This window comes from Aplidium turbinatum, chromosome 15, assembly GCF_918807975.1.
Source record: "Aplidium turbinatum chromosome 15, kaAplTurb1.1, whole genome shotgun sequence".
Lineage (NCBI taxonomy): Eukaryota > Metazoa > Chordata > Ascidiacea > Aplousobranchia > Polyclinidae > Aplidium > Aplidium turbinatum.
This window is the reverse complement of record NC_137486.1, coordinates 11,525,431-11,549,179: the sequence shown is the minus strand read 5'-3', so window position 1 is coordinate 11,549,179 and position 23,749 is coordinate 11,525,431. Positions and strand designations below refer to the sequence as shown.

General features: G+C 37.3%; 1 protein-coding gene across 1 annotated transcript; it reads left to right on the top strand.

Moving 5' to 3' along the window:
• The first annotated feature begins 382 nt into the window (after positions 1 to 382).
• Positions 383 to 7,716, top strand: LOC145784358 (uncharacterized). The gene is made up of 3 exons (XM_082596161.1): positions 383 to 1,779; positions 3,707 to 3,925; positions 5,673 to 7,716. The coding sequence occupies exons 1-3, from the start codon at positions 409 to 411 to the stop codon at positions 5,931 to 5,933; spliced, it is 1,851 nt and encodes a 616-aa protein (XP_082452287.1). The 5' UTR covers positions 383 to 408; the 3' UTR covers positions 5,934 to 7,716.
• Positions 7,717 to 23,749: the final 16,033 nt, after the last annotated feature.

Genomic DNA, 23,749 nt, shown 5'->3' with positions numbered 1-23,749 from the left:
AGCGCGCTACTTTAAAAGTAGCGGGTGCCCACCTCTGAGTATATCGTACGAATAGCCACTGTGTATCATATAATTTAACACAAAAGCCAAGACAACTTTGATGTATTAAGGCAATCAAATGACCTCAATATTTCAAGAAGAGCTTTTGATATAGGTGTTGTTTGACTGGTAACTACATAAATGCAGTATTGCTACTGCTGTCAATGCAAAATGGTTATTTATGAGCATTGATCAAGCACTGTTTCAACCCTGCTTTGTAGATTGACACCTTGGTACAAAATTTTGTTAAAGACTTGTTTTTGCACAAAAATGTATTGTCTACTCTTCTTTGTCTAAAATCAACAAATAAAATAAAATGTTTACTTTTTAGTTCAGAAAGAGTTCATATAAGGTTTGATTGCGTTATTCATGGTCAGTTTATCAATGGCATTGGGGATTGCAGCTGACAGATTAAAATCATGCTCTAGTGACATTATGGATCATACAAAAAATAATGCAAGTAAAAAGCAGACTATGCATGGGATACCTTCCCACGTCGATGAACATTCATCACTTTTGTTTGCAATGCAGAGTGCATTTCGGGAGAAGCTCGCCGTTCGGATGAAGACCGATAAAACGGGTCAAACAAAACATAAATCCTCAGAGAGTGAAAAGTCATTAATGCAAGTTTATGAAACAAGACAAAAACTTGTCAAAAAATATCATAAGAATGGAGAGCTCACTGAACTTAAGAACACGTCGTCAGGATCTTCAGTCAGGACGAAAAGGTTACCACCTTTGTCACTTCGATGCCACAGTGATGCAGGAAGATACAACAAAACCACTACTTCAAGAAAAAAAGGAAGATTAAACTCAGATGTGACACTCACACCAAGTGATGGTACAATAGAATCTGGTTATTCCACAGTACAAACTTTTAACAACAAAGCACTATCAATGGATAAACTCAATCTCAAAAATGCTACTCAAAGTAAGAAATTCAAGCTTAGAGACAAACCCATGGAAGAAGATGATTCTCCACCTCCCAACATGGCAAGGTTACGCATGTTAAGTAATAAAAGAAAGCAACTTTTAAAGCTGAAACGTTTTTCGTGTTCTGAACAAACCTTGGATGCAAATTTAGGTGTTGATGGGGCTATTCAGCAGCGCAGTTTGACAGACTTTCAAAAGTGGCAACTCACTCAAGACCAAGAAAGACAAAACAGGCTTGAAAGGCACAAGAACAAAACTAACCATAATGACGAAGTATTTCTCAACTCTACTGATACAGTATTTCTGCCGAAGCAAGACCTTCATCTTAAGCATGCAAATGCACTATCGTCTGCCAAAACCAAGTCCACCAGTAATCTAAATGTCCCTAATTGTCCTCCAAAGCATACCTTATCTCCATCCTTGAATAATGTTTCAAATGAACACACCACAAGCAAGAGTGATAGGGGTAAGGCTACAATGTTCAATGAAACATATAGTAAACAAAGTGGGTTATCTGAACAATTACATATCTATCAAAATAATCATAAAATACAGGCCATTCTGTCAAATGAATCTGCTCAAGCAATGCCTGGTTTGCAACGACCAGTGCTGGTTCGTCACGATGGAAGAAGCGCTACAAGCTCAAGAACGTCAACTAGAAATACAGTTTATTCTCATTCTAAGGTGTCAAATTTCCCTGAGGACAATCAAAAACAACATTACAGTTCCAAGAGAAAGAGTTCTGATCAAAATGTTCTATCGTCAACTTTTTCTGAAGACATACCACTCAACCAATACAGTTCTGAAGTTAGTATGTATATTTTAGTACTATTTTTGGGCAGCTTATTTTACTCCGTATTTTCAGAAAATTAATCTTTTTATGACAATCACAACTTAAACGCCAAACTTTGAACCTTTGTGACAGATCCTATATCAGCCCTTACACGTTTAGTACAAAACTGGCTTTACATAGATAATGATAAATAGACTTTCTTAATATATATTGAAAATAGAGGTTTGGCAGTGTAAACGCACATCTGAGATCAACAGATCTGTGTTTGGCACTTTTCATTTTCAAAGCTCTTTACAAGTTTTGCGATTTCTTTAGTGTTTTTGTCTGCTAATTTTTTATGATCCCGAGATGAACATTGAAAAGAGAAGTCTAATTTTTTATGATCCCGAGATGAACATTGAAAAGAGAAGTGTTAACTCCTGCGATCCAAATCTTTATCAGTGTGTTATATATACATTAGAATCACCAAAAATTAGAGCTCGACCGATATCACTTTTTCAGGCCGATACCGATATTTATGAAATTTTTAGGCCGATACCGATATATATCGGCCGATATATATCAGCTACGAAAAATTTGTTACCAACCAAGTTATTAAGCAACAAACCAGTCCAAGAAAGTTTATGCATTAGTTGCTGTAATGGAAAAATCATTCTTAATACTAATCACAAAAAACATGAGAACAAAAAAGAAACAACCCAGGCCTCGAAATTCGTTTTTGCTGAAGGCGGGCAAACGTGTCCGGTTTGAATTCTTTGCCATTTAAGATCTATGGCTACGGTTTGGAAGGCTTTTTAAAATTTCAGCGAAGGCTTTCATCAGACCAACGAGGTGCGCTTGGAGAGTCAAAGCGCCGTGTAGCTGCAATACGCCGCATAACTGATTAACTTCCACTGAACGAGGTCGTGTGGATTTTTGCGTCACAATGCTCTGGACACGAGTCGGAAAACTTCTACACTACCGCTACTATTTTCTGCTGTGCAAAGTTTCACTGGGTATTTTTCTTTAGGTATATTTTTGCATGTTATGTGAGCGAAAGTAAATTTTCCATGGGCCTTTTCTTTCTTACTGTAAAACCAAAACTTTACAAATTTTGCTTCATCTTGCTGTAATAGCCTACTCGTATAATCTAATTTTGTTATCAACCTTGCCTTATCAATATTACTCGGAGATCAAAGCCAGTTGTGACGTAAGAACTAAGTTGCGCGTGATTAGTGTAGAAGTACCGGTAGGCCTACTCCCATCGATTCTTGGGGAAGAATTCACCTTTGTTATGCTGATTCAATGTCATCAATCGTTAAAGCAATGTAAAAATCGAACGTTTTTCTACTTGAATGGAATGTAAGGGATACAGTATTAACATTTTCTAGATGCGCGCACTAGAATGGGCAGGAAATTATATTCTCGCAACAATTGTTCGTGCTGTGTAAGCACGTTTGAGCAACTTGTGTTCTAAAGGCATGTATGGCTGGTTGTGAGTGTGCTTTTGCTGGCCGATGTTTATCGGCGAAAAATAGCCGATACAATATATCGGCTATACCTGATATCGGCCGATACATATCGGCTGACCGATATATCGGTCGAGCTCTATCAAAAATGAATCAGCTGCATGACCACCGGAGATAAAAGTACAGTACTGGACTGGCGTTTGAAATATCGTTGGTTCAAAACCTGTCGAAAGCATAAAACTGTGTCTTTGGCAATGCCCTTAAAGACATGCTCTAAACTAAAAGAAAGACAAAATTGGCTTCCTTTACTTATTCTTAATCTTCGTCAACTAGCGTCACAGTCATTGGCCTGGATACGACGATGATCATAATAAAATCACACACCGAGCTAAAATGCAATTTTCTGTGATATTTTGATAAGCGTTTGATATTTTGTGATATTTTGATAAACGTTTTGCAACTGGCCTTATTTTAAGTTACGCTGCATATCTAGGTTATCCCAGAACAAGGAGATGTTGTATTGGTTCCATGCAGCACGTGTGGAAGGAAATTCAACAGCGACCGACTCGACAAACACAGAGCAGTGTGCATAAAAACAACGAATAAAAGAAGGAAGATCTTTAATATGTCTCGTGCAAGACGAAAAGGAACGGAATTAGAAACCTTTGCCATTGTGAAAGGAAATTCACTCAAAACAACTTCAATACCGCGCGTGAGTAAAATAAAAATTTAAAAATTCAACTCTTAAATTTAATCATTTTATCAGAATTTGAACACTGAACAGAAATACTACTGTATTTGTAAGAAATAAAACAACTTGCAAAATGCTACCCGATTTCCAGTTGCTGGCTGTCACTGAATTGTGTTTGCAAAGGCGTGTGGTGAAAATCCTGTTTAACAATCGGAAGGGCATCGGTTCGACACCGCTTTAGAACATGCTGCTTTGTCTTTGGCAGGATATTTTAAAGCATGCCTAAAGGTGAACACAAAATTTGGCTTCCTTGCTTTTCCGTTCATTTACTTTAACATCTCCACCAACAGACGAACGTCTGAATACGACAAAAAAGTCGCTTGATCAAAAGATTTGATGCATACTTATATAAATTGCTTTTTGGAAAACGCAAGTTTACATAATGTTTTAGAAAATAGTCTTGTAAAACTGGAAAATTAACCTAATAGAAGTTTTGCGTCTCAAGTCGTTAGTTTGTCGTGTCCAGGGTTATACCTGTTTGGCTGAAACTTACGTTAATTTAACGGAAGGCAAGGAAGCCAAACTTCGAAAGCGCGTATCTGTGTCATGGCAAGAAGCTTATTGGCATGCTTGAAGATAATTTCCGGTCTTCCTCTTAATCCAAGTTTTCACCATCAGGTATATGCCTGAAGTGAATTAAACCATTGTGACATTATATGTTATATATACAGGGTGATTGAAAAGTAACTCCCTATTTTAAAAAAACTATAATTTATTTTTTAAATATAATTTCTACAATTAATGAATATGAGAAGGAAGTATAATGCATGGGCTTTTATTTAAAATTCGATATGGGCGCCTTTATTTGCCACCAGCTTCTCAAGTCGACCAGGAATCGCATCAACTGATTTCGCAAGAAACTCTTGCGGGATGGAAATCATAACTTCTCGTATTCGCCCTTCAAGTTCTTCCAAATTTCTTGGTTTGGTTGAGTAGACTTCCTCTTTCAGCCAACCCCAGAGAAAAAAGTCGCAGGGTGTTAAGTCAGAACTTCTGGCCGGCCATTCGTGTGAACCGCGACGACCCATCCATCTTCCAGGAAATTGAGCATTTAGCCATTCACGAACAACAATAGCAAAGTGTGGAGGAGCTCCATCTTGTATGAAAATCAAATCTTCAATATTTTCCCAAGCACTGATAATTGGCCAAATTTCATCTTTCAACATAGCGAGGTACCTTTCGGCATTCATGGTATCGCGAAGAATGAAAGGACCCACAATCCTATCAAAAGTCATTCCACACCATACCGTTACTTTGGGTCGATTTTGCATTTTTTCACAGGTAACACGAGGGTCTTCTTCCGCCCAGTAGTGGCAGTTATGACGGTTCACAAATCCACCTATGTGGAATACAGCTTCATCACTCCATAGAATATTTTTAAAGAGGTTGGGCCAATCTCTAAACCAAGCCAACATTCAAGCCAAGCCAACGTTCCTGTAGAGTAAGACGTCCAGCCATTTTTGTAGGGTTTTGAAATAAAATAAATTTGAAAAGATTGAAATTGAACAATATTTAAACAAATCTGAAAGGAAAACAAGAACATAAATTAAATTGCCATACATTAAGTAATATATACACAAAAATTGAGAAACATGATATAGCATTTGAATAAATTGTATTTATTTTAAAATAGGGAGTTACTTTTCAATCACCCTATATATATTGTTATACGCCAACAATGACACACAAACCGCGCATGTCGTTGCAGAAAAGTAACTGGCGGAATCAACATGACGATTTTATCAAAACGATTAAGCAAGCGAAGATGATGGCGGTGTACGTTGCTGGAGGGGGAAACTTAGCGGATTTACCTCCGCCGGAACCTTCTCTGAATCTTGACTACGTTACTTGCCAGTACTGTGAGCGACGCTTTGCTCCAAAGGTAGCAGAACGGCACATACCTCGCTGTAAAGACATCAGGTCTCGCCCCCCTCCTCCAAAAACAAAAGTTCCAAAAGGCAGACATTGAGCTGGTGTCCAAAGCAAGCGGTTGGAAAGTTGAATCTACCAACTCTGATCGATATATTTTCTGTTCTGTAGAGTGTTTTTAGCACCTTGCCCGAGTAAGTTTTTATTTCCAGGTATGCTTGAGGTCGCTTCTATTTCCGTGTCTTACAATATATTTTTATATTCTCAATACTTATGCATTATATGTAGCTTTTAAGGTTGGTGCATTTATGTGCTGTGCATTTAATTGCTGCTTTGTCGTTGCTTCCCAGACAGAAAAATCCGTCAATTTTACATTGATTCAACGTTTGCAGACGTTGAATCAATGTAAAACTGACGGATTTTGCTGTCTGGTTTGTATCGATCTCGTGTCTTCCCATCACCACAACAAAGTGAATTGTTCAATAAATGCTCAATATCTGCTTCTAAATCCAATCAATCCAAGGTATCTTCCTTATAGTCAGGAGAGCAATGTCAAAAATTCGTTGCCGCTGGTTTTTTGAAACTTTGCCAGCACAAACATATCAAGAATAAAACAATAATTACGATCCTCATGTTTTCGCGAACATTTGTCCAAAGAAAAATGTCTAACTAAGCCAGCGTACAAAAATCATTGCTAGAAGCGTATGAATTCTAAAAAAATCAAAACATTCTGAAAATTCAACATCACTTTTTTACCCACTTACGTCTTAAGCACTTGCTTGAAAGTGTTCCATTTCATGGATGCTCCGTTACAGTTGTAAATGCTTCAAATAATAGATGAATAATAAGCATACAGCTGTATCAACCTTTAGTTTGTAAAAGTGCTCTTATTCAATACATTTATGAACATCTTCTGCGACTTTACCTTGTCCATTTTATGTAAAGTGTGTGGTATAAAACTCGTGTCAGCACTGTTGTAGCGTACCTATAACTGGTTTCATGCGTAATTGTATCGTATCAGTACTGACTCTAAGGGGTGTTGTTAAGATATGTGGTTTGCGGTGTAGTAATGTTTTTTTGACAAAATAGTGACAAGGATAACAATGTTGACCAAAATGTTATCCACGGACGGAATAGGATTTGTTAGGTGTTTTATGTATGTGAATCGACGTATAATATGGCTTAGTGCATACTCGTGATGTTTTTTTTTCTTAGTTATGTTGGAAGTACTTTATTGTGCCTTGGAAGAGAAACAAAAGTGTATAGCAAAGTGATGACAGCCTAACTAAATGTGGATTGTGGAGAGGTGGAAGAAAAAAATGACGAATCTGTGGTTAATGGTTAGCTTGCAAGTGCATTTGGATTTTGTTTAGACACCACACAAAACAGAAGTTTTTCCAATGTAATATTTTGCACCGTGGCGATAGAGAGAAACGTGATGCATATGTACCATAAGTAGAAATCCCATATCTGACGTATAAAACTTCTTCCATCCAGCTTTTGATCTCCTACTTACAGTATTTGTTACATCTTGACAGACTGCATTGCTGGAATCCTCAACCATATGTTTAAACTAAACGTACATGCATGATTTAACACTCTCCATTTGCACCAGCTTCTACGTTATTATTTTTGTATTTAAGCTTTTTGTTTGGATGTCGATTTTAAAGTCATGCTCTGTATCGGTTTGACGATGTGTAGGCGGCTAGTAGGCCTAAGGCTAACAAAGACCTTTACTAACATTCAGTATGGAAAACCACTGTTATTTCTGTGTTGCTTACAACAAAATATTTATTATGAAAAATTCTCCACATGTTTCGTTTTCCTGGTGGAAATGTTAAAGTTTAACCCACCATATTTTAACAAATAAACTAATAGTCCTACTGTAGTAGGCCTAGACTTCATTTTTGCGTGCTTTTATGTGAGAAGTTGAAGTTATATAAGATAATGAAGTTTGTCTTTACTCAAATACATGCACGACATATTCGATAAGATTGCACGTGACAAGCAGTGACGATCGGTGAGGGAAAGCAAGGAAAGCGGTGCTTACCTGAGCGAAAACTGTGCAAAATATAATGACTGAATTCTAGGTTTAACTTATCATTTTTATCACGTCTATTTTAACTTGAAAATTACTGTATTCGTGACTAGAATTACTCGTAACGCTTGTGAGTAGTCTAAGTCCTCACCAAACCGCATGTCTTGCTTATAAATGCCAATTAACGCAAACGCTTCTGTCAAAAACAATCACTGAGGCTCCAGGTAAGCAACTATCAAACTTGCTTTCCCAGATTCAAAAATGTCAAAAAACGCCTTCATTTTATCCAATCCTCACCCGTTTTGCAAAACGTCACCAGCTGCTCAGCCAATCAGATGTGTTATGGTTATGGTGCATGGTTATGGTTATGGTATGGTTAGTTGTGCTTTCCCAGTGACGTCAATGCGAACATTCGCTAGAGCGGCTAGACTAACTCGTCAGAATGGTCTCTCGTCACGGTACAGAACACAGCATCATAATGCCGAAATAATTGTTGCTGTTTTTTGATGTCTTCTCGCCATGTACTTTAGCCTACTAGCTTTCATAGTCATGCCTTTGCCCTTTTTACAGCGTTGATATAACGTTACTTCGCCAATGAACGTTCAGGTGCGGATGCAATATTTAGTTCGTTAAGCTTTTATACGCAGGAGGCAAACTTATCCAGCTTTTTGTACAAATTGCTTGCGGTTGTAATGTTTAGGCCTAAGTGTTAGTTTTTGTAGTGTAGGCCTAACTGAATATCTGAGAATGAACATTCATGACGAATTAAATATTTAGACAACTATTATTCCATGTCTAACACTGGATTTTGGTCCTGCAACGTTAAAATTAAGATTGTTCATGACTTCTAAACATTAAATGGATGTATGATCACGACATAGGCGAAGCACAATTTGACAGATTTTGATTTGTTTTGGAAATGCTCTCAGAGCGCACCAAATTGGAAGTGTTTTTCAAAAATTTCTGGGGGAGGCCCCCAGATCCCCCGCTGGAAGTGTTGCCTTCGGCAACACACCTTCGGGCTTCGCCCGACGGTTACGCCCTTCGTGCCTACTACCTTGCCGCAGCATATTTCCAAGTTGCTTTCCCAACGGTTTAAGCCACCGAACGTCACTGGTGACAAGTCATCCACCAGGTTTCCAAGTTAACCTGTTCATCATATAGCCAAACCTAACTAAAAACAATACGGTCCAACGTTTTGGAACTAATGGATGAAATAATTCCCCGGCAACAACACTTCTCAACAGTCGGAAAAGTTCACTCTGTCAATCTCGGTAACCGGCTCTGCGTCAAGAGCCTCTACAACAGTGGTTCTCAAACTTTTTCAAAAAAGATGTGTAATGGATCCCTTGCAATTTTTTCAATGACACACAGTCCACCATAAAATTAAGATCAATTTGCACCAAAACGTTAATTAACCTCACCATTCATTTGTTAGATGCAATTAGAAATTCACTTGTCAATAAGATGAGTGCACCTGCTTTGGTGTTTTCAGTTCTTCTATATTGGGTTGTGTTTTGCACAAAGCGACTTTCACATCACGCATCATATTCATCCCGCTTCGAGCTTTTGTTTTGACAACGAGTAATGTTGAAAATGCTATTTCACATTCGTAAGTTGTTGGAAAGGAAATCAGCAGTTTTAGTGCCATCTTTGCGATATATCTGGATAAGGCTCCGCCGCTTCAGTTCAAAAGTCGCAACACATTCCTCAGAAAATAGGCTTTGCATCCCTATCATTCACCCAAACCAATAAATGTTTTGAATAAAGCTGTCTTCCGAAGGAAGAGTGTTAACATTTGCTCCAAATGGGTTGTTGATGAAACTATCTTTGAATACCCTTTAGGTTGGAAAAGTAATGGTAAATTTCATCTCCATGAGTGGAAACGTGTGGTGGCTTGTCTTGCTATTAGGCCTATGTCAACAGCGAAAAAGGCTGTCTGCGGCTCAATCTGCCGTACGGTAATGAAGATGATGTGAAAACGCGACTGTCTGGCGTAGCCTAAGGGAAAGAAAATATGAAGTTTGCTAACTTGGATATTGCAAGCACGTTCAAAAGTTTAAGAAAAATTTTCAGCGTTTTTTTGAAAGTTCTTCGCGGTCCTAGAATATTTCTTCGCGGACCCCACTTTGAGAACCACTGCTCTACAAGGATGCGAAACTACCAAGCTATCGTACCTTTCAAGGCTTTGTCAGTCCAAGGATCAAGATTCAAAACCAACCAACCGTTTGATCTTGCGAAGCAAGACTTTTACAGTGGCGTAGGCTATTAAAGCAATAGTAGGATCTGATCTTGCGTGCTCTGTACACAGTCGACGTGTTGTTTTTGCCATTCTCTGTATATAAAGTCTGTGGTATCAGATGACCAGACCTGAAATCGAACCAACGCTTGCCACAGTAGTCTATGGAGAATTTCTAAGTAGGCTAAACGATTTTGTAAGGTAGGCTAATGGACAATAAAAAAACTTTCATTCCTTCATATCTTAGTAAAAAAGTGATAACGCCTGGTATCTCTTAAGTTAATCCTCAAATAAATCCATAGTCTATAAGCATTTGCTTGAACATTTAAGTTAACTCAAACACTGGCCAACAAAAAAAAACGGTTTTCTGAGTGCCGAAGATATTTTAACGGTTTCTGGGCAATTTCGGGCTACTGAATCCGAAAATAACATCGGTTTCTTTGAATTGGCTCCAGTTTTTGAGATATCGATATTTTCAAATTTTGGCTAGATGACCAAGATAAGCCATGGGCACCTCATACTGTCTGCAAAGCATGTGTAGAAAGCCTGAGAAAGTAGACTAAAGGTACACTTAAAAATCTTAATTTTGGTGTACCAATGGTTTGGAGAGAACCAAAAAGCCATTCCAATGACTGCTACTTCTGTTTGTTACACCTACAGGGGTTCAATTGTCACAAGAAAAGCACTACTTGGAATTACCCACATTTCGAATCTGCTCGACGACCTGTGCCTCACTGCATGGAAGTGCCTGTGCCTGAATTTAGTGATTTACTTCACATAGCCATGGGATATGATGAGTTCATGAAGAGGTAGAAAGCTCTGCAAGTGACAGCGGTGGAAATGTGTTTGAAAGTAGTTCAGCTATTTCAGAGACATTCAAACAGGGAGGAGCTGAGTGATCTCATCAGGGATCTTAACCTATCCAAATAAGCTGCAGAAATTTTGGCATCCCGACTCAAAGACAAAGACTGACTTGGAACCGGAGCATTCATAATATTTTACTGCGCGAGAGAAAAAGAATTGCTTCCATATCTTTGCCAGCAAGATGAATTTGTTTAATGCAAAGACATCGCAGGGCTTCTGCTGTAAATGAGAGTAGGCAACCACAATAAAGAGTTCAAGAGTGGAGCTTGATCATAGACAGTTCAAAAGAAGTTTAAAATGTGCATTTTTACATAACGGTAACAGATATGCATCTCTCCCAATTGGCCATTCAACAAAACTAAAAGAAGAGTAGGCTACAATAACATTAAAACGATATCACAGAAACTGGATTACGACTCTCGCGATAATTAATTTGTGTATAGACTTAAAAATGGTAATTTTTTGCTTGGCCAGCAAAGCGACTACACAAAATGTCCATGTTTCATCTGCTTGTGGGACAGCATCAGTGGCGTAACTACCCATTGGATCTTGTGGATAAATCCAGGGGCGGCACGTTGCTGGAGGGCGGCAAAATACGATAACGTTTTAAACGAACAAAGACAGTCACATTAGTTTATTCTCAAACTGACTCAGAATTAAACGACCTAAGTTAATACTGATCAAAGTGAAGCCAAAAAATTACACAAGTTATGCCTCTAACAGTAAACTAATTTGCAACTTTTTTTGGATTGTGACTGACTATGTGGTATTCGTGGCGGTATAATGATACTCATGCTGATGTTGAAGTCATAAATAGAATGTCGGTTGTAACTTGTAAGCTGTAGCATTGTTAAGTCAATTTAGCTTTGGTACCGGTAGTTAAGTTTGGACTTACCATTTTACCATCTGTTTGTGGTGGATAGGTCTAGATGGGATTCCTCTATCTTCATTCTTCATGTGTGAAGATGGGTTAGGTTTGTGAAAGATTTAAAGTTTCAGGTTTGAAATAGATCACTTAGCTTAACTCAGCATGTAGGCTATTGTTTTTTTTAACTATTGTGCTGCAGATTCCAGAACAATATTTAAGTGCGGTAGCAAATTTTTTTTAAATAATTTTTGCATATGAAAAAAGTAAAAAAAGTGGAGCTTTTTTAGAAAAAAAAAGAAAGCTAGAGAAGAGGAACTAAAAAATAATGAAGGTACCATTTTGAAGTTCGTAAAAATTTCCTCTGCTAAAGAAACAGAAGAGGTTAGCAGCCACAGTAAATCGCTACTTCAAGTGGAGACGGAAGAATAAGTGTATACCTCAAGCAAAACAATAAAGAAGTGATCATTGAAAGAAGTCAACCTATGAATGAAACATTTCAGATAAAGATAAAACCGATGATATCTATTCTTCTCATAACGATGTCGCTACTTGGCCAGAAATATGAACTCATAACATGAGAGTTGAGATGATCAAATTAGGGCCTGAAAGGTTTCAGAATAAAGAAGGGCTATTAAGGCGGCGATTAGCCTATATAGGCTAGTAATTAATTAAAGAAGGAGACAAAGAGAAGGAATCCTTAAGCTTTCCGAGCAAAAAGGGGTTTTATAAGATGCTAAAGAGTAGTGATAAAGGTCTCAGATCATGGTTGCTAGGCCTATATTCTGATAGCCACTCCGGATTATATTGTTTTTGTTGCAGGTTATTTCGATCGAAAAATGATAATTCTCCATTTGTTTTCAAGCCTTTTGTAAATTTTTGGCGTCTTAATCCATGCATTTCTACTCATGAAAATTCAAAACTTCACAAGCAGTGCTTTGATAAATAGAATGAGCTCGCACTGAGGCTTCAGGTTCATCAAACAACTGACAAAGAAATCCAAATTCTTATGAACAAGGAAAAAAATAGATGGAGAGAAATCCTGCAGAGCGTAATCGCAGTCATAAAGTTTCTCAGTGAACAAAATCTTCCTTTTTGTGGTCATCGGGAAGATTCTAATTCAAGGAACCAGGGAAATTTTATTGAAATTGTAAAACTCCTTGCAAATTACAGTAGGTCTACAATCATTTACGAAACACATTTTTAGTACCAAACTCTCCAAAAAGAGCGTGACAACGTATATTTCACCAGCTATCCAAAATGGATCAATTGAGCTTTTTGGTAAAAAGGTAAAAGATCTCATACTGGAGGAGATAGATAGCAAAGTATTTCTCAATGTTACTTGACAGTAGGCCTACTCCTGACGACTCTCATCGATGAAATGGCTTTTATTGTTAGATACTTCAAAATCGACAGCAATAACGAGGTAGCCGACAAATAAAGGAATCTTTTCTGAATTTTTTCCACTGCACTGAAAAAATGCAGACGAAATTACTAAGTCTATTCTCAATGAGCTTCAGCAAAATGGCTTAGACATGATGATGTGTAGAGGCCAAGCATCAATGCTTCCACCATGGCAGGAGTCCGCACTGGAGTAAAATGCAGAATAAAAAATATTAGTCCTGACTCCTGAGGCCTTGTTTGTCCCATGTGAAAACCACTCACTTTAACTTGCAGGAGTTCACGCAGTTGGATCGTTGGAAGCAAACATCGTTTGTGTGAATCAACACCGTATTTATGAGTCTTAAGCTTTACCTCACTGTTGCCGTTTTTTCGCAAGCTCTGAAAGAAGTTTTTCAAAACTTAAGTTGATAAAATCTCACTTGAGATCGACTACGGGAGAAAGCAGGCTGTCTGGGCTAGCAATAGCCTACTGTCTATTGAAAGTGATTTAGTCGAGACATCATCTTTTGACGATTTGATTTCTGAATTTGCTTCAATGAAAGCTGGACGTATTGGATTTTGAACTTTCAATAAAACTAAACAAACACTGCTTTAATTCTTCTGTTGTGTGGAATTTTAATCAGCTTTTACGACGGTGTTAATGGGGGGCGGCATTTCGTGCAAAAATCCAAGGGCGGCATATTGCGTTGCTACGCCACTGGACAGCATAGCTCGTAATCACTTGGTGAAAACGAGCTATGCTGTCCCACAAGCCACCTACAGATTGCATGAGAGTTGGTGAAGCTAACATTATCAATGAACCTTTAGTTGCCAGAGAGAAAATCATCATTCCACCACTACACATCAAACAAGGTTTGATGAAGCAGTTTGTGAAAGCCTTGCCTTCAACTGGGGACTGCTTCAATTATATTTGGTTTTGAATCTTTATCCTCGGACTGACAAAGCCTTGATAGGTCATTCCTGGTAGTTTCGCATACATGTAGTATGTAGAGGCTCTTGACGCAGAGCGGTTACCGAGATTAGCAGAGTGAAGTTTTCCGATTGTAGAAGTCTTGTTGCCGGAGAACTATTCCATCCATTAGATGCTGTTGAATGGAGACTGGAGAGCAATCTTTAGAATGTGTTGCTCAAACGCACACCCCGAGAGTCGAACCAGCGCCGCATGGTCTTGAGCTGGGTGCGTAATATTTGCAGAGCATTTCCTGCTTTGACTTCTGGAACGAAAAAAACTTCAAGATCAAGCCGCGCTGGTTCGACTCTCGGGGTGTGCGTTTGAGCAACGCACGGTAACCCTATCTTAATACGAGCTGTTTTCGTACGTGGAAAGCACGTCACGGGCTATCTTAGCCCGTGCTAATTAATCGCTAATAACGGGAGCTATGAAAATCACAGAGTCAAAATATTTAAAAAGATAATAGCTAAGTGTATTGTGCCTATAGAAATTACATTTTTACCCAACAAATTTATTGAAATAAATTATTTGAGATAAAAAAAGTCAGAAAGTCGGTTTTTATTCTACTGTAATTTCCAAAAAAATAGTTTCAAAATTGAAATAATTTTTGAATTATAACAGCAGAAAAGTATTGTGATGAACAGGAGCTCATCCTCTCTGACAAGATATTACTACCAGCGAGTACATTTACGTACATCAGTGATGCACATGAAACAAAAAGCTGGCTTGATCATTGTTTATGTACTGAATCAGCCCACAAATCCATCAGCAATATCTCTGTTCTGAGCGACTACTTTATATTTGACCATCGTCTCCTGCATATTACCATACAATGTGAAAACCTCCCCCGGCTTGTCCCAAGTATTGGTTTCCCTAGTTCACCATGTCAAAAGATAAACTGGGACAAAGTTTCCAAGCTTCAGTTAGTCAAATACTATGATGAAACTGAACAGCTAATTTCACAAATTTCATTGCCCTCCACTGCTATCTGCTGCAACAGCCCTATGTGCTGCAATTCATCACATTTAGAAGAAATTAACAATTTTTACAATGGTATTGTTCATGCCCTGGCCAGTGCTTCCCATAACTCATTCCAACGCAGTATTTGCAGCAACAGAAGGTGCTCTGTATGCGGTTGGAACACAGCGGTGAGAAGTGCTCACAGCACAGCTCGTGAGGCATACTTGACTTGGCTGGATCACGGCAAGCCCAGACATGGCCCCATTTGCTGGCATATGTCCACTACAAGAAGACAATTTAAGCATGCTCTAACGCCATTGTAAAAGACTGAAAGAAAAGCACAAAGCTGATGTGTTAGCAAAAAACATGGTGGCTGGATGCCCTACCAATGATTTCTGGAAGTGTATCAAGCATACAAAACAACATACATCCCTATCACTCACGGTAGGCGGAGAAACTGGCAGTGCCAACATAGCTAACATGTGGGGAGACCAGTACAGTGCATTGTTAAGTTCCTCAAATGATAACTCTAAAGCTGAAAAACATTTTGTAGCTAGTAGTATAGCAAATGAGAAGGCTTATGAAAACCATGACAAATTTAAATGTACAGTTGACATTGTTAACCTTCTATTACATAAATTACCGCCCAACCGATCAGTAGGGACTGATGAAATTTGTGCAGAACTCCTCTCTTATGCCCATCCCATAATTCATCTCTATGTTAGCTTATTATTTAGCATGTGTAGCTCCCATGGATTTGTACCTAATGCATGCATGAGTACTATTATTGTCCCTATTGTAAAAAGTAACAAAGGTGATATTTCAGATGTTTCTAATTATAGGCCCATTGCTATGGCAACTATTATGTCCAAACTGTTTGAAAAATTTATTCTGTACCACATAGAACCGTTTTTGCAAACCACTGATAATCAATTTGGATTTAAGTCCAAGCACAGCACTGATATGTGTGTATTCTTGTTAAAACTTGAGATAAAAAAAAGTCAGAAAGTCGGTTTTTATTCTACTGTAATTTCGAAAAACAAAATAAAAATTTTTGAATAAAAAACTGGCAGTTTCAAAAATTTTTGAATAAAAATTTTTGAAAAAAAAAAAAATTAAAACAAGCCATTTCTCAGTATGTACAACATGGAAGCCCGGTATTCTTGGTATTCTTAGATGCATCCAAAGCATTTGATAGGGTGTGCCATTATATACTTTTTGAGAAATTAATTCAACGTAATGTTCCGATGGTATTTGTCCGTCTACTCTTCTACTGGTACACCCAGCAGACCATGTCTGTTAGATGGGATGGTTGCTTCTCAGCAATATTCCAAGTCACTAATGGTATGAGGCAAGGAGGAGTTCTCAGTCCCTTCTTGTTTAATGTATACATAGACGATTTGCCAAAATTGCTTAATAACTTAGAAATTGGCTGCAGTATTGGTAATTATTAGGATGTTAGATGGGATGTTAGATGGGGTGGTTGCTTCTCAGCAATATTCCAAGTCACTAACGGTGTGAGGCAAGGAGGAGTTCTTAGTCCCTTTTTGTTTAATGTATACATGGACGATTTGTCAAAATTGCTTATTAACTTAAAAATTGGCTGCAGTATTGGTAATTATTGTATAAATAATCTTATGTTCGCTGACGATCTTTGCTGTTTAGCTCCCGGTATCAAAGGTCTGCAAAAACTCATTGACATATGTGATACATTTGCAACTACGCATAATATTGTGTTTAACTGTTCTAAGACTGTTGGATTGATGTTTTTGACTAAACAACCCAGGGGAAAACTCCAGCCTACAATCAGACTTGGCAAAGAAAGCGTTTCTTTTGTAGAAAGAATTACAGTCGTGGCCAAAAGTTTAAGACCAGACTTGATTTATGACGGTTTTTGCATTACATCATAATACTGCATCAGATATTGTTTCACTTGCATCATCTTTACTGTGGGTCGAAATCTGATGTAATCAGTCATTATTTAGCAAATATCAATTGAACATTAGCCAGTAGAGATTACTTTTCTGTATTATTTGTCTGCCTAAAATGGGTAAAATGTGCTCTCTTTCGGAGGTTCAGCGATGTCAAATTGTTATTCTCCACAGGGAAGGCTACACAGAACGTCAAATTGGTGAGCAGTTTGGATTTAGTAAAACTGCTGTGCATCAGGCAATTGTGAAATTTAAGTAAACAGGAACTTATGCTGATGCAAAACGCAGTGGTTGTCCTTGAAAAAAAAAACTCCTAGAGCTGACATCTTCATGAAAAGAGAAGTGGTGAAGTCTCCAACATGTTCAGCCATAGAAATCAGGGCCTCTTTGAATGAAGCCGGTATTCCAGTCAGCAGGAGAACTGTTAGCCGCCGTTTAGTTGTAAAATTTAGTCTGAAGTTACGAAAACCAGCACGAAAAACGAGGGTTACACCAGTGATGAAGAAGACGGGCCCGCCCCCTGTTTGCATTGGAGCACAAAGACTGGACTTCTGCCCGATGATCTAAAGTTTAATTTTCGGACGAATCAAGTGTCCAACAGTTTGGTGGAAGAAAAAAAATGTCCGTCGACCCTCAGGGACACAATTTGATGAAAAGTATATCCGGCAAACGATGAAACATCCACCAGGTGTGATGATATGGGGAGCCATTTCGACCAAAGGTACAGCCGAACTCTTTTTTCTAAAACCAGGAACCACGATGAACGGCCAGAAATACTTGAGATTAATGAAGGAGAAGCTACAACTGCATAATAATGCACATGTCGGTGTACGAGTGCATGATTTTTATGCAAGATGGAGCCCTATGCCATCGTTTAAAGATAGTAACAGAGTTTTTTAGGGCTAAGAAAATTACTCTTCTGATGTGGCCGGGAAAAAGTCCCAATCTTTACCCTATCGAAAACTTTTTGACTTTTCTCAAAAATAAAGTTGCTGAAAAACATCCCCCGAGTATTCCTTCCCTAATTGAAGCAATCAAATTAGTCTGGATCTGCGAAATTCCTGAAAAACTTTGCAAAAATTTAATCGAAATTATGCCCAGAGGAATCAAGGCCGCCATCAAAGCGAAAGGAGGACACACCAAATATTAAAAATTTGAGATTTTGATGCAAAATACAATATAAATGCTTATTACTTTGTCTTATATACAGTTTAGCAAGAAATAAGTAAAAAAACAACAAGAAATAGGTCGAAGAACTGATTTTCGCGAAATTTGCGGTTTGGTCTTAAACTTTTGGCCACGACTGTAAATACCTTGGTGTTATTCTTACCAATAACTCGTGTGATAATGATGACATTGCAAGGCAAACCAGATCTTCATACTGCATAGCGAACATGCTCAGATATAAATTCAACAAATGTAGTGCTTTTTCGCACCTACTGTTCTGCATTTTATGCTTCTCCCCTTTGGTCTAATTATTCAATATCGGCTATTAATCGTCTGAAAGTTGCATATAACAATTCGTTCAGAATTCTGTTCAAATTGCCTAAAATTTGCAGCATTAGTCACATCCAAGTAAACCACAACGTGAACACTTTTTATGCCCTGCTACGGAAGAGCATTGCTAGCTTTGTAAATCGGTGTTGCAGCTCTTCTAACTCCTATATCAAAGCGTTAATGACCTCTGAGTGTTTCGCTCGTTCAATGTATTTACAACATTATAACCGTACAATGCTTGTTGTTTGATTTTCAATTATTTTATTTGTATGTGTGTGCTGGCGTGTTTCTATGGATCTCTATCTTCTGGTCTAAACCAAATAAATAAATAAAAAATAAAATATATAAATAGCCTAACATAGAGTAATGCTAAATTAAATAAAAAATTACTTTTTCTCATAAATAGGGTATAAGCCATTTTTAGGCGTTTTTACATTTCAAAGTAATTGCACTAATATTTATATTGCACTAACATTAAATTATATATAAGTAGCATTGCACGAAAATGTTTAGCCACCTGAGACGAAATGCTTATTGTAAAGGGCAGGAAAGTTAAAAAATGACCAGTTTAGGTTTAGAAAATTCGCAAGGAATAAAAACTAAAAGTCAAGAAATTTGACATTTCTAAGATATTTCCTTCTGTGAAATATTTCACTACTAGAATGGGGCGTCCTCATAAAGCTCCGTGTCGCTACAGATAGGGTTAAGGATTGCTCTCCATTCAGCGGCATCTAATGGATGGAATAATTCCAGGCAACAACACTTCAACAATCGGAAACTTCATTCTGTCAATCTTGGTGACCGGGCCTGCGTCAGTCATTCAAAGCCTCTACAAGTATGCAAAACTGCCAGGATTAGGGGAGGGTGGGGTAAGATGAGCACCTTTTTGCTTAAGTCGTTTTTACAAAAGAACGGTTTGTTTTGGAACATTTTAATAGGGTGAACTTAAAGCACTAGTGAATCAGCTACATTTTAGATTGAGTTTTATCACCTTGCAACTTTTATATTTTTTTATATTGATACTTATTCGCGTGTTGCTCAACTTACCCCGGCATAAATTGTATGGGGTAAATTGAGCAATGACCTGGGGTAAGTTGAGCAATTCGATTAAGTTGAAGCATTCCCCTGTCAGTTTGTTTGTATAATTGCGAGGCGTTCTGCTTTACAACACAACACTGTTTTTTATCTAATACGAACTTAAAAAGACACAAATTCAACAGATCAAACATTAAATAAGCTAAGGATATTGCTTTTGGGGTAAGTTGAGCAACTGCTCCAAGATACTTCAAATAGCATTGCACATTTTACCCCATCCTGATTTTTGTGACAAAATTACAAATATTTAAAAAACTACACGACTAACCAACCCGAACGTTATTTTTGACTATCCTCACACTTTATACTTACCAATACAAAAAAACATATTTGATTTACATAATGTAACAATAAAGTTATTCAGTTTTTGGCAAAAAAATAAAAATTTCGATTTTTCGACATAAACAATATAATTGCGTGCCATTGTAAAATGCAATTCTCAGTGGACATAACAAATACATAGAATAAAGGGGCATTATAAGTGATATATCCAGAATAAAAAAAAAAAAATCCGCCGACTCGTTGCTCCAAAAACTGGGGTTGCTCATCTTACCCCATTGCACACTTTACCCCAGTCTCCCCTAAGCTCTGCAAGAAGCTTTCCCAGTCCGAGAATAAAGATTCAATCAATCATAAATGATGCGCGTTTTGTGCAGTCTATGACAGACAAGAAGTCTGTTGCATGACAATCGTTTGTTTCAGTCACACAGAAATTTTTTGAAAACAAAAAAGCTGAAAATTACCAAGAATTGGTGAAAGATAGCCTCTGCTTTCCAAGTTCAAAGATTTAGGTGTGAAGATAAGTATCAAGGTTTTCTATCTCATCAGCCACTTAAATTGTTTTCCTGCAAACCTTGGTGACGTAGGTGAAGAGCACGGAGAAAGGTTCCACCAGGACATTAAGGTCATAGAAGAGCGGTACCAGGCAGGTGGGATGCCCACATGATGAATGACTACTGTTGTAATCTCCAACGTGACTGCTTGGCCACTTCACATTTCAGAAAGTCTTACTAAAGAAAATTTGTAAACATCGACTAATCTTTTTGCATTGTATGATTGATTATGTGCTTTAACAATTTACGAAATGTAGGCTACTTCGATTGTTATTAAAAGACTAAAAGTAGTGCTTGTGCTTTGACGCCACCTGTTTTTGCAAACGAAAATCTGTTGTTTACTGCTATTATTGTTTAATTTTTTGAATTTTTGCTTGATTTGACATAAAACATGATTTACCCATAGAAGGCTGTCTGCAATAAAAATTGTCATATTTCATAGAATCGCATCACAAATGTAAGAATAAGGCATGGACATGCTTGTAAAAGACAGAGAAGGTCTCATCAAAGTTATAGCACAAAGAAAATACCAATGTCAAAGTTTGCATATTTTTAGCACTTTTTTGGAGTAGGGGAGACCTGGGAGGGTTGTTACAATTTTCAGTAAATCTAAGATTTCTCTTTCAATATTTGCACAAAGTTGCTGAAAATTTTATGGAATCTTGCCACATCACCAGTTGTTATAAATACAACTTCAAAATTTAACAAAGTTATGCTTACAGGAAAATATTTGCTTTAATATATCAATGAGTCAGTTGTAACAAGTCACCCCAGTATCGGGGTGACTTGTTACACAGATGGGGTGAAATGTTACAATTTCAAATAGGCTGATCTATTAACTAATTTTTCTTACTAAAATACTTATAACTGATGGAATACGTTGACACAGCATTCTTGAATTTATTGAACATCCAAGTTTAATAGAAAAAAATCATGAACAACCAAATAACATCATTATTGACAATGCATTGTCACCAGGATTGCAAACACATGATCTCCATTCAAACATTCATGGTATTTGGCCTCAATAAGGCACCCTTTATTAGTTTTTGGCATGTTGAGACACAGATAGGGGAGAGTGGGGCTAGTCGGAAAGATTTTTTTTTAAAGTAAAATTTAAAACAATTGGTGCATAACCTGACAACTTGAAGCGGCTTAAATTATCACCTATGGTGTCCTCTATCATACAACCAAAAATAAGTATTGAGTCAATCAAGCTTTTAATAAAAATTTAAAATAAACAAACATACAATTGATTTTTCAACTAACCCCATGCCTGGGGTTAGTTGAAAAACGTCAGTTTGATGCCCACCAATGAACTGGATACTATTTTTTTCAACCAATAAACATTTACATGGGGTTGTAAGCAAATATGTTAACTTGCTTTAAAATCAAAATGCAATGAATTCTACATCAAATCATCGTAAAAACATTTTTTAATAAACGCATTGTTAAAACTTGTGATGCCGCATATATAGCACTTTCCAAGTTATTCAAATTAAAATTTTACAATGTATGTCTGCTTAAAACAAGTACATTCGAGCTTATACTACTTATTATCGTACCACGACGATATACTCGTATCATACTACATAGTCATACCGTTATCAAAACGTTTTCCAACTAACCCCACCCACTATTTTCCAACTAGCCCCATTAGCATATGACAAACTATTTTCTTAAAATATTGAAGCATGGTGCGTTGGACTAAAATTTGTTTATTTCTTAGTGTTTTAGAACACCTACAGCTGGCACACACCAAAAAACTTCTTCCTATCTTTAACGATATCGACGCATGAGATGTTTTTCAATACGCCAAAAATTTTACTTCGAAAGTAAGAAAATACAAAATTGTCAGCCAAACAAACATACCTTGACTCAACAAATCGAAACTAACATGGATTGTGTGTTTTTATAAACTACTTCACATGTTGGCAGTAAATATTTCAAAAAGTTATCGAGAGTTAAAAAAATGACCACTTTTCAACTAACCCCGCCTTCCAACTAACCCCACTCTCCCCCAGCAACAACAGATAATAATAGAACTTAAAAATGTAATCAACTATTCTAAATAATACAAAATTTGTCATTTGAGTACCAAATTAAGTATTTTTTTCCAGTCTGGATGAGCAAGCATTACACTGTGTAACAACTCACCCCAATAGTAGTTGGCTGGATAAGATCAACATATGTCAAACATGTGACACTTAGCTTTAAAATATTTATAATGAACCAAAGGTATTGCACTTCAAGTCTGATTTAATTTTGAAGCCAGTTAAATATCATTCATAGTTTTGTAGCAATAACATTTTCTTTGACAAAGCAAAAATTTACTTTTTGTACCCTAAAACAGTTTTTCATCAATAATTTTCTACTGCAGCCTTCAAAATGGCTGAAGCTTCGTTTGCACATGGAAACTAAAAACCTGACAAAAAAAATTAATTTCAGCGGTTGATGTGAACTAATTTAAAAGTTAAAACGACTGTAACAACCCTCCCTTGTAACAAATCTCCCCGGTCTCCCCTACAACCATAGAATATCTCAAAAATTAGAGCCAATTCGCAAAAACCAAGGTCATTTTCGGATTTAGCGGCATCAAAATACCTCAAAACTGTTAAAACTTTCTTGGCACCAAAATGTGTGTTGACAGTGACCATTCAAATTCAGTTTTGTCCTCACTTGTGAGGGTGGCTGTTAGTAAAAGGGTGAGAGGAAGAACATTTATTACGTGTCAACTGTACTAGGTGCAACTAAAGAATGATTACTCTGAACACAGAACTAAGAATACGACACCTACCACTTATGACGTCACACAATTTGGTTGGTGCTTGTGGTTCCATCAACAGTGGCCAATTTTTTTTCTTGCAGCAATTGTCTTCACTCCTATTTTCGATCTCATTCTGTCTATCGCATCTTGTTCAGTCTGACTTTGTCTTCCTTTATCTGTTCTTTTTTGACGTCCCCGTTTCCTCTTCCCATCTATCTCCAAAGGCAAATTATCTCCAACATATCAGTCAGTTCTTCAGTCTTTTTTCACTGCTCGTTTTTTGTTTTTTTCTTAATACATTTAGCATTGCCCTTTCTCCAAAGCAAGTAGCCTATACACCTACAGTACAAAATGCTTCAATCAAAAATCAAAGGTGACTGTAAAAGCAAACTCGCTAATCTCACGAAAATATAAGCCTACAGACGAAACGAGATAAAAGTTGTATTCTAGAAAGGTAGCGAAGTTTTGCTG